At 35.5% G+C, this 13,035-nt stretch overlaps 1 protein-coding gene across 8 annotated transcripts in view; it reads right to left on the reverse strand.

Moving 5' to 3' along the window:
• Positions 1–13,035, reverse strand: part of LOC126262309 (FK506-binding protein 5) — a 202,809-nt gene that overhangs the window by 113,811 nt on the left and 75,963 nt on the right. For 5 of the 8 annotated variants that reach the window (XM_049958861.1, XM_049958854.1, XM_049958853.1 and 2 more), the window contains one exon: positions 10,590–10,664. The exons of the other annotated variants lie outside the window; for them this stretch is intronic. In XM_049958861.1, coding sequence (XP_049814818.1) covers positions 10,590–10,664 — 75 coding nt within the window. The remainder of the gene's footprint in view (positions 1–10,589; positions 10,665–13,035) is intronic. 8 annotated transcript variants of the gene reach the window in all.

A 13,035-nucleotide genomic window follows, 5' to 3' on the forward strand; every position in this document is an offset into this window, starting at 1 on the left:
ATGTGCCACCACACTACAATCTCTATCGCCTAGTCATATTACATTATTCAACATATCCTCAGAGTTTGAATTCATTTAGAAGAAAAGTAAAATTAGAATTTAAGGTACCACAAATATAGGTTTATTACAGGACTCCACACTCGCATATGTCAAACATGGTGCAGAACATCAGTCACATCCTTTGAAAGGAAACATTTGCTAGAAGTGATTTTGGGTTACCACAAAAAAAAAAAAAAAAAAATATGAATGATCAAATGATCATTTGAAACTCACTCCTCCAAAATGAGAGACCAATGCCTTATCAATTGTGTAACCACATCCACAGGTGTCATTGGGATGCCTTTTTTAGGATAGGGAAGGGGGAAAGAAAACGAGTTTTAAGAGAGATTGGCAGACACACTCAGTTTGAGAAAACAGATGAACAGGAGTCAGATTTTATCATACAGCCTCCATTTAAACAACGTTTAACAGAAAGTAATCAGAAACCGCCAGTTCATCTTCGCCAAAGCAGTTACAATCCCATTAGTATGCAGTATCAGTTATCTTTATTACACCAGAACATTCCGGGACTTAGAAATAAAGTTGATGAACTACTCATTTGTATCGATGAAATGAATTCATCTAACCAAATTGACATAATCTGCCTCTCTGAACATCAAGTGACCACTGATATAGATATGTTAGACATTTCAGGATTTAAGCTAGCTTCCTACTTCTGCAGAGTATATATGGATGGAGGAGGAGTTGCCACATTTATCAAAAACTGCCATAAATTCAAGAACATTGACATTAATAAATTCTGTTTAGACCAGCATCTAGAAGCATGTGCAACAGAAGTAGAGTTCCATAACAGATCCTATATAATAATAACTATTTACCGAGCACCTGCAGGAAATTATAATCTATTCTTAGATCATCTAGAAGCTCTTTTGGGTTATTTAACAGGAAGAAACAAAGAAATTTCGATTGCTGGTGACTTTAATACAGATTTTCTAATGCAATCTTCCAGTAAGCATTCACTGCAGTTAGCAATGTTGTCTTTCAATCTAACTCACACTGTAAACTTTCCAACTAGGATCACTAAATCCTCAAGGACAGCCATTGATAACATTTTTATAGACAAATCAAAGGAACAAAATCATATCATAAAACCTGTTATAAATGGACTATCAGATCATGACACGCAGCCCCTTGTTTTAGATGTAAATTCTAAGCAGATTATCAAGACTGCTAAATCTGAGTACAGGAGAGTAGTCAATCAACCAAAAATTGAGTGTTTTAGAAAACTGCTCAAAGATATGAACTGGAAAGATGTTTATAGTGCTCATGACATGAATGAAAAATATAACACATTCATGAACAATGTCAGTACCATGTTTGAAAACTGTTTTCCTCTAAAAGTTACTCAAATTAAACAGAAGTCTATAATAAAACCATGGATTACACAAGGAATAAAGATTTCCTGTAAGACAAAAAGGAAAATGTATCTGTTGACCAAGAATAGCTCCAATGCTGATGATTTAGCTAAATACAAGGAATACTGTAAAACATTAAAAAAAGTAATTCAGACGTCTAAACAAATGCACTACGAGAAGAAGATAGCAATGTCAGGGAACAAAATAAAAGCAATATGGGATATAGTGAAAGAGCAGACTGGTAGAACCAGAAAGGAACAGGAGCAAATAGCACTAAGGGTAGATGACACATTAGTAACTGATGGGCATAGTGTGGCAAATCTATTTAACAAGTACTTTATATCCGTTACTGATAGAATGGGACTTTCAGGATCAGTAAATAATGCCCTTGAATATCTGAAACTAGCCTTCACAAATAGCTTCAAGTACATGAATATATCACTCACTTCACCAAAAGAAATAACTTCCATAATAAAATCTTTAAAAAACAAAGCATTCTAGTGGGTACGATGAAATATCAACAAAGTTAATTAAGGCATGTTCTTGTGAGTTTAGTACAATTCTGAGTTACTTGTGTAACCAGTCAATTATAACTGGGACATTTCCTGACTGGCTAAAATATGCAGATGTTAAGCCTCTATTCAAGAAAGGGGATAAAGAGATACCATCAAACTACAGACCGATTTCACTTTTGCCAGCATTCTCAAAAATTTTAGAAAAAGTAATGTACAGGCAGCTGCTCAACCATCTGGCCACAAATAACATATTATCAAGAACACAGTTTGGATTTCTGAAGGGTTCTGATATCGAGAAGGCTATTTACACCTACAGTGAAAATGTACTTAATTCATTAAATAACAAATTACAAGCAGCAAGTATTTTCTGTGATTTGTCAAAGGCATTTGATTGTGTGAACCACAAACCTTTTAAGTAAATTAGAATTCTATGGTGTCACGGGCAGTGCTGCAAAATGGTTCAAGTCATACCTCACTAACAGGAAACAAGGGGTGTCAGTGCAAGGGACTAGTGAATTAAGTCATCAGTCATCATCAGAATGGGAAGAAATTACATGTGGTGTCCCACAAGGATCCATCTTAGGGCCATTGCTTTTTCTTGTGTACATTAATGATCTCTCATCAGTTAGACTGCCAGAAGCATCGTTCGTTTTGTTTGCAGATGACACAAGTATTGCAATAAATAGTATGTCAAGTGTAGTTCTAGAAAGATCTGCTAATGATATTTTCATGGATATTAATAAATGGTTTAAAGCCAACTCACTGACATTAAACTTCGAAAAGACTCACTATATGCAATTCAGAACCTGTAAGAGGTTTCCACCCAGCATATGGATAAAATACGAAGAAGAGCAGATAGAAGAGGTTGACAGTCTTAAATTCCTGGGATTACAACTTGATAATAAATTCAGTTGGGAAGAGCACACCACAGAACTGCAGAAACGCCTTAACAAATCTGTATTTGCAATTCGAGTGTTAGCAGACATAGGCGACATAAAAATGAAAAAGCTTGCATACTTTGCCTACTTTCATTCCATAATGTCATATGGTATAATATTTTGGGGTAACTCCTCAAGTCAAACAAAAGTTTTCAGAGTCCAAAAGCGTGTAATACGTATTATTTGTGGAGTAAATTCACGGACGTCCTGTAGAAACCTCTTCAAAGAACTGGGTATACTAACTACTGCCTCTCAGTATATTTACTCATTAATGAAATTTGTCCTAAATAATATATCTCTTTTTCCAACAAACAGCTCAGTTCATACATACAATACCAGGAACAAAAATGATCTGCACAAGGACTTAAAAGCACTTACTTTAGTTCAAAAAGGGGTCCACTACTCAGGAACACTCATCTTCAATAATTTGCCAGTAAACATAAAAAATTTAGTTACAAATAAAGATCAGTTTAAAAGGAGCCTGAAAGACTTACTAGTGGCCAACTCCTTCTACTCCATTGACGAATTTTTTAATAGAAACAAATGATGTATTGTATATATTCATACTATTAGTATTGTTATTTCAGCTTAAAAAAAAATAAAATAAATTGACATGTTCCACATCCACGAGGATCTCCTCAGAACGGATCTATGGAACGAAAAACTAATCTAATCTAATCTAATCTAATCCAGTATTTGGCAATTTGCACAGTTGATGTTTCTCAGTGTTGCAATTTCTGCAATTTCACTAATTTTATAATGAAGTACTTAAATTAAAATTTCAGATTTTAAATTTTGATATAAAGCTAATAGAATTCAAACAATGACAAATTATGTTACTACTTAAGAGACAAGAAGTGAAAAAGTGTGACTTTATGCAATAGTGAATGAATGTTGAGTTCAAACAATGCCAAAACTTTGTGGTATGACCTATGACAGAGGATATTTTTATGATATAAATGAAACTTAATACTCACAATTTCTTACACAAACAATGAATACACAAAAATAAGTTTAACAAGTTAAACTGGCAAGGTAAGGAGTATACCAGTTTATTATTCTGAGATAATGGAGAGGAGAAAAAGTTAACACAAAGAGCACCATGTTGTCAGGAATAATTTTGAATGCTTCTTGACAGATTAATTAAATTGGAAGAAAATGGTCATAGAAAACATATAATGGAACTGTGTCTAAAGTACATCACTTTCAAAATTTCGTAGCAGCCCTAGTGACTACCCTAAGAAAAACTGAGCCAGCAAAATTAATGGAAAAAATAATAACCAAGTCTATTACTGTCTTTTAAATACTGTTTTTTATTGGGAAGTGTACATTTGGAAGTACAAATTCATCTTTATGGCTTTAGTTGGCTGTCAAAGGGATTTGTTTGTGCTACCAATGTGACAGAAACTTTTAACCGGGCTGCTTCATGTTGCAAAGACATTGTAAAGATTTAGCTTCCTTGTGGTCAGGCTGTGCTTTAAAATGTACAACAGCATGTAAAATATACTTTTACTGAAAAGACAGGAACAGATTTTGTGCACTGCTTTAATTTGGGTTAGTTTAACGCAAAATTTTATAAGAGAAAGGGAAAGAAAGGAATAGGGGGAATAGAAATAAGAAGTACAGGTGCCACATGAGACAAAAAATTGCTCCCCCTTCTGAAAATATTCTCAAGTATCAATGGATCGAAAGCTGAGATACAAATTATAAAAGTAATAATAGAGGAATGCGGTTATTAATGGGTAAAAAAGTGAGAGCAAGACTTGAATGAATAGTGAGTGTGTAAACAGAAGTGGAAAATACAGGCAATAAGAAAATAAGAGGAGTGGGGGCGGGGGGGGGGGGGGGGGGAATTAATGAGAGGGAGAATAAAAGAAATAAAATCATTTCAAATGTATATAAAGAAGCAAAACAAACCTGATAAAAAGAATGTGAAAGAGAATTGAGAATCCAAGAGGGAATGGGCCATCATCACAAATGAAGATCATATGGAAGAAAAAGATCATGTTTGTGTTTCAGCTCTTGCACCCTTCTAGAGAGCTTCAAGTTATGGTTTGTGTGTCAAAGTGATGGATCCTGATCTCAACTCTTATATTAGAGAACATATTCAGCAGCAAGATCTTGTATATTTTCTATGTTGTTAGTATGTTACAGTGCCCTGATAGATAAAAACTGGTTATTCTGAAGGTGTAAGACTGCTTTCTGTTAACAATGATTTCATTTTGGGGAATGAAATTAAGGAAGTTGTCCACCTTCAGCATTTAAGTTGATTATCAGATTGCAGACACAGGTAATATTGTGTAATAAAGAGATTAACTTTTTTTAAATTTTTGGGATGCAAGTCTCCTTGGCTTACAAGAAAATGGTATAAAATGCCAGCTTGCATATAGTTTTTTAACTTAACAACTTGACAGTATTGGAATTATCACAAGGAGTGCATATGAATATTGTGGATGAACTAACAAAGATCAAGTAAGTGAACACATATTAGATGAAGTACGAAGTACAAAGGTTATTTGGAAAGTAGCGTCTGTGTGGACACCGAAATGCACATGTGCACCAACTGCTGGCATGCCTTGCATGCTAAATGATGCCATGTACATTTTCAGTGTTACAATGTGCTTTTACAGTGTCATGTCAAAATGTGTAAAACAATTTATCAGCCTGCTGACTATGAATTATGGCCAGTGATTCAGTTTTTGACAGCAAAGAACATTGCAGCAGTGGAAATTATTGACAGATAAATGAGATGTACATGACCGTAATGCAATGTATGACAGGGTAAGTGGGTGAGAGATTTTAAGCACAGATAGGAAAATGTCCATGGTGAACTGTGATCAGGATGGCCATCAGTGATCTCAGAAGATTTGATAAAAGCCATGGACGAAAAGATTCGTGAAGACTGACAATTCACAACATCAACTTTAGCACTGGAATTTCTTAATGCAATCAAACAACTAAGCACAAAATTGTCTTTAAAAAGACACAATTTTACAAATTATGTGCACATTGGAATCCCAGGCTGCTTACCGAGATTCACAAAAAGGAAAGAATGGCTTGCGTTCTTGATTATTTGGACTGATATCCTAAGTTTTTCTACAATTCTGTTCTTTCCTTTGGATGTTTCAGGTAAACTGCACATAACTTCCAGGTAGTATTCCTTACTGACTGTATATCCATAAGGCAGGAACTCATGATGCATTAACCCATTGTAATTGAAGAAAAGAGTGAGAATAACATTCACATATGCCTGAATTTGTTGAATTCTTTTCAATCTTGGCTCTTCAAGACGAACAGGCTTTGGTTTTGATATCATACCCATATACCCATGTTTTGTCACTTGTTATAACCTTATTTAAAAGCTCTGTATCATTGTCCACTTCATTCAGCAATTACTGAACAATGTCCATATGGTGTTTTTGGTCAAAATTCAATAATTTCAGAACAAACTTTGCTGAGGCCACATGTTTCATGCCCAAAACATTCAAAAAACGGCTTGGCCTGAGCCAAAGGATATGTCAGCATCATCAGCAACCTCTCTCATGGCAATTCCACAATTTTCCAGAACCATTTTCTTTACTTATTCCACAATTCTGTCACTAATTGCTGTGCGAGGACATCCAGGGCAACCATTGTCTTCGATGTCTTCTTTACCCTCTTTGGAATGTTTATAACACTCATGACCTCTTTTCTTAGTCATAGAAGACTTGCCAAAAGCCACAGCCAACATTTTGAATGGGGTGCTGCACTTTATTCCATTTTTCACAGAATTTAATGCAAATTCTATGATCCATTCGCCCAGCACTCAAATACGCATATCACCTTTTTGACAGTCCAATAAATTAAATATCCAAAACAGCCAAATCACACCTCATATGCATTACTAATACACGGTAATATATTATCATTTGCCAGAAATTGGGCAAAACCATTACTGAAATGTTTCAAATTATGCAGCAAGTTCACAGTAATAATACACTGGGTCACAGGGTTGTGTTTAGGTGGCACCGATGTTATTTGCAAAACACAAACAGTTTGGAGGATGATGGTTGGCCACAAATGGTTCAAATCGAACACAAGATTTCTGAGGATGCATTGGAGGCACATGCCAACTGCTCCCAAATGGTAGATGATTTCACAGCTGCAGCAGGTCAGCCATGGTACGTGCTACAAAATTCTGCCATGTAATGTGTTAGACAGCACTGTGTGCCACATTTCCTGATGGAAGACCAATATTATGATTGCATGATGATTTGTAGGGACCTAATCAGAAGTGGTGACAATGATCCAACGTTTCTCAAATCAGTCATAACTGGAGACAAAACATGATGTTTCCTGTATGATACACAACTTAAATGACAATCTACCACCTGGAAAATGCCAGTATAGCCAGAATACAATACACCATGACCATACAGGTCAAAAGGCAAGGTGATGCTTGAACTATTTTTGGTTCAAATGGAATTGTTCAAATGGCATCCATCCCAGATGGTGCAATGATAAACAAAACTCACTACAAGGAGATTCTTCGCTGTTTACACAATTCAATTTGTCATAAAGTATCCTGAGCTTTAGCACGGGAGGGCTGCTGTTACATAACAATGCCCCTGAACACTGCTCTGTCCTTGTACAAGATGAACTACGAAGGCAACAGGTCACCAGTTTGTCACACCATCCCTACTCACTTGATCTCACATCATCTGGTTTTTCTCTCTTTTCCCACATGAAAATACTCATATGTGGTGAGTAGATTTTATTCGCCTAAATAAATCATGACGACCATTTTGAGGGAAGACATGGACCTATTTAAATGTACATTGTTGTTGTATAGCCTCCAAGCAACAAGCAAAAGAGTGTACACTGTAGCAATACGGCCTTCAAAAAAAAAAAAAAAGTACATGTTATTCATCCCAGATTGTAAAATTGTAAACAAATACCAGTGCTTGGTTTGTAAAAAAGAAGTTCCAGTATTGTAACCTTCTGGTGGAGGTTTTTTGAAATTTAAATTTAGACATCTTAAAATATTATTTTAATGCTTTTTTTTCATCAAAGGTAATGGTGCAGCATACTGGTGCATACCATCACACACCACCTACAACACAAGAATCCAAAACAGAATGGGCAAATACAGAATGACTATCAGGTGCCTACTATTCACTTCATAATGACTGACCCCTGGCTGCGAGCTCATGTTCTGGAAAAACATTGGATAACAAACATCATTCTGTTGTATCTTACTGGAACCATGAAAATATCTAGTTTTATTTTGTATGTGAACATCATATTTTGGCTGGAAGGGGGTGACCTAAGCAGAAACATTTAAGACAAAGAATCCCTTTTTGAGTTCTTTTTCGCAAGTGTCAACTTTAAAGTGTCACAGAAGCAACATTGTAATTATGTGAACAATTTACTTTTCTATTGTGCTGAAGGAAACATGGATGTAGAGCTTGAATGTTGGTTACATCATGTATCATTACTAATGAATAATGTCCATAGTTACAGTTAAGAGCTCATAAAGCAGCTGCATTAGTAGCTGCAATCTATGCAAGGCTTTGGTTGGTCTTAGTTGTCATATCAGTGTGCTGTCACTTTTATAATGTGCAATAAGTGCCACTTCCACCAGTGAATAGTGGCAAATTTGTTTTCAGGTTCTAATACAGCACTGCCAAATTCAGTGGCTGTTGCTTGTAGAGGACATGCCTCTTCCTTTTCAGAAGCTGTAAAATGGGAAATTGTTTATGAATACTCAATATACAAGTATCACTCTATTGGAGCGATGAACAATGGAAAGAGTTCCACATTTGTAACAGTACATGAAGACATGCGCTGTGATGTGCAGCAATGAGCTCGAATAAATTTACGTCATCAGAATGATGAATCACAAAAATAAATAAATAAAAAATAAAATAAAACTACTTTTATTACTTCTGCTGCTGACTGACATTAGATGAGTATGTGTCAAGCAAGATCGTAACATGAAGTGTCATTGTGAGTGTTCCTGTAGACCTGTTAATTCCTCTTAGCTATGGTAACAAATGAAAGATGTACACTGTTACTTTCCAGTTATTTAGTAATGAAATCCTCCTCCTACTTCATACTCGGATTTTGTGATATTGAATTTATTATTTGTGTTTCAGATCCTTATCTATAACAACCACAGATCAGTTAGGTAAGCTTTGAGGATGCTTCTGAACCACTCTTCATAACATTTAGCATTGTTCTCAGAATGATAATCTGTACACATCTGTGCCCAATATAACAGAAGCCAACACTTTGCATGAAGCCTTCTTCATTTCCAGTGTTGCACATTATATCTCTCCTTCCATGTGTCTTAATTCCACACCTCCGATCACACTACTTTTGAACAGTTCCTCTGGGATATCACCTACATTTTTGATGCATAAAGCATATTCTCTTGTTGTTACACAAACTTTCTGGAATAGTTTACACCACTCCAAATCTCATCAGTGCAATAAACAGTCCATCCAGTATGTCAGCATCATTTTTAATTTCCTACAAGAACTTTCATCTTTTTTTCTGCTGTTTATTTTCCACCAGAACAAGGATTTTGTCCGACTTTTTATTTCTGAAGATTATTTTTCCAACAACACATGAAAGTGTTTTTCTATTCAAGTAAGGAAGGTCTTCCACTTATTTTCCGCATAAAAGTATGGATTTTTCCCCTTGCAACTCCTGCAAAAACTTGTTTATTATACACTTCTATTGTATACAGCTTATTAAAACACTTAAGTTTCTCAATATATTCTCGAAATTCTATTACTAGAACTGCTCACACCCTGTTCTGTTTTAGTCAGATAATAAGAATATGGCCTGATAATCATGCAGCTCTCTCAACTAATGCATGTCTACAAACATGTACAAGGCAACAAACTATATCATGATACGTCACAAAAGTACAAAACAGCAAATGGCAGCATATTTGTTAGTTATCTGATAAGAAAAACTGATGTAAGCATGACGAAAATTACAGAAAATTCAGCTCAGAGGTCACGGAACATGGCTTCGATCAGAACACAAAAACTACCTAAATTAAAAATATGATATTAGTACTTATGTAACAGTATGTCCTGAAAAACAAAGCAGCTGCAAAATGCAACAACAGAACTCACATTTCCACCTTTGGTCTTATTCATATGATTAACCAAAAGGCAAGTTACAACAATCTACATTTGACACTATTATGACAAAACAATAAACTGGACAGCAAATCCAACCGTAAATAGAGAATTGTTATATCCTCGAACTGTCCGCACAAGACTGTTGTCAAAAATATGGTCGATCAATTGTGGTTCTCCAAAATTGAAAATTCCAACAAATGCCCGAAAAAGCATGCTGTCATCTAAAGATTTCTATGTATGTTGCCCCCATTCCAACCAAAATATGATATTTACACATCAGGTGAAAGAGGTAGGAAAGGTGTGACAGACAGATGCTCCAGGAATGTAATAAACAACAGACAAAGTGTTGTAGCAACTTGCAATATCCCATGTTTCTGCATTTGCCAGTAAATCAATTGCAGCAACATATTTATCAAATCTGTTACACACCTATAGCACCTCTAGCTCCTCCTCATACGAAAGCTGCTTAGAGGGGAACATATCCCTTGTCACAATGCAGAAATCTGCATGATAGAAAAAAAAATCGCATATACATCTTAGTTACTATGTATATCTCAAAAAGAGGTGGGCCTGTTCAATTACCTTGTGACCTGTTGCCAACAACTTTTCATTTGTAGAAGCTGCAACATTATTGACTTCTGGAATGTCTTCTGCTGTCTAATGACAGAAAGAGGATATTATGATCAAAAAAATATATTTATCTTAAAAGCAGCATTTATGTGATCCATTCTCTCAAAACAGAGCAACCAATTCACATTCACAGTTTTAATTCCAATTAAGCCATCACATACAAAATTCCAAGTAGCATTATATTCTTAAAAATGAAATAGATATAACTTTTCACTCAAGAACATATTTTCCATCATAAAAATATGAGATTCACTGTCTCCCAAAACTTCAGAATCTCCAAAAATTATATTAGAAATTACTAGTGTGAGTAGAACCACGTTCCAGCAGCAGTATTAACACTGTTAATGTTTTGGAGACTACATATGTAAAAGAATATTGGACCTAGGAAACTGACCATTTTTACTGTCACATATGTAACTGTATCTTCCAGAGTAACATACAATAAAACAGATACAAGCTTCAAGACTCATTTTCCACGTTTAATTTACTTCTTTGATAGATTACAAATTTTAAAATAATGATGACAGAAAGTATAATTATCCTTCCAAGAAAAAAGTGAGAGGTAAGTTACTGAGCAATTTCTTTCACTTGAGCTTCCAAAATTTCTTGCTCACTCAAAAAACTAGACATGTTTGTAACACATAACACAATTACAGCAGTGAAACCTAACCAGTACATACATGAAATTATGTCAGTATTATCTACATCTTATCTACATGGGTACTCTGCAAATCACATTTAAGTGCCCAGCAGAGGGTTCATTGAACCACCTTCACAATAATTCTCTATTATTCCCATCTCACACAGCACGTGGAAAAAATGAACACCTATATCTTTCTGTATGAGCTCTGATTTCCCTTATTTTACTATGGCAATCATTCTCCCTATGTAGGTCAGCATCAACAAAATATTCTTGCATCTGGAGGAGAAAGTTGGTGATTGAAATTTTGTGAGAAGATTCTGCCACAATGAAAAATGTCTTTGTTTTAATGATGATTACCCCAAATCCTGTACCATTCAGTGACACTCTCTCCCCTATTTCACAATAATACAAAATGTGCTGCCCTTCTGTGGACTTTCTCAATGTACTCTGTCAGTCCTATCTGGTAAGGAGCCCACAGCGCAGAGCAGTATTCTAAAAGAGGACGGACAAGTGTAGGGTAGGCAGTCTCTTTCATAGATATGTTGCATCACCTAAGTGTCCTACCAATAAAGTCCAGTCTTTGGTTAGCCTGCCCCACAACATTTTCTGTGTGTTCCTTCAAATTTAAGTTCTTCATAATTGCAATTCCTAGGTATTTAGTTGAATTTATGGTCTTTAGAGTTGACTGATTTATCATGTAACCGAAGTTTAACAGATTCCTTTTAGCACACATGTGGATGACCTCACTCTCTTCGTTATTTAGAGTCAATTGCCAATTTTCACACCATACAGATATCTTTTCTAAATTGTTTTGCAATTTGTTTTGATCTTCTGATGACTTTCTAGTCAATAAGTGACATGGATGCTCAGATTGTCTCCTAAATCATTTATATAGATAAGGAACAGCAAAGAACCTATAACACTACCTTGGGGAATGCCAGAAATCACTTCTGTTTTACTCGATGACTTTCCGTCAGTTACTACGAACTGTGACCTCTCTGACAGGAAATCATGAATCCAGTCACATAAGGGAGACTATGTTCCATAAGTACGTAATTTCACTACAAGCCACTTATGTGGTACAATGTCAAAAGCCTTCTTGAAATCTAGAAATATAGAATCAATTTGACATCCCTTGTCAACAGAACTCAACACTTCGTGTGAGTAAAGAGCTAGCTGTGTTTCACAAGAACAATGTTTCCTAAATCTGTGTTGACTGTGTGTCAATAGACCATTTTCTTCGATGTAATTCATAATGTTTTGAAACAATATATGTTCCAAAATCCTGCTGCACTTCGACATTAATGATATGGGCCTGTAATTTAGTGGATTACTCCTACTACCTTTCTTGAATATTGGTGTGACTTGTGCAACTTTCCAGTCTTTGGGTATGGATCTTTTGTCGAGCCAACAGTTTTATATGATTGTTAAATATGGGGCTATTGTATCTGCATACTCTGAAAGGAACCTAAATGGTATACAGTCTGGACTGGAAAACTTTTTTTTGTTAAATGATTTAAGTTGCTTCACTACTCTGAGGACATCTTCTACTACAGTTTCATCCATTCACAACAGCAGCTGTTATGTTCACCAATGCTTCTTTCAAAATATTCTAGAAATGGACAACAGAAGGCACCACCAGTCGAGGGGCAGGTCGTGAGATGTCTGTACATTGTTCTCATATGAAATGAGCCCAGTTTTCAAGTGACAGGTGGCTTGTGGTGTCAAGAAAATTACAGTCTGACCTATACTTGG

This window comes from Schistocerca nitens, chromosome 6 (assembly GCF_023898315.1).
Source record: "Schistocerca nitens isolate TAMUIC-IGC-003100 chromosome 6, iqSchNite1.1, whole genome shotgun sequence".
Taxonomy (NCBI): domain Eukaryota; kingdom Metazoa; phylum Arthropoda; class Insecta; order Orthoptera; family Acrididae; genus Schistocerca; species Schistocerca nitens.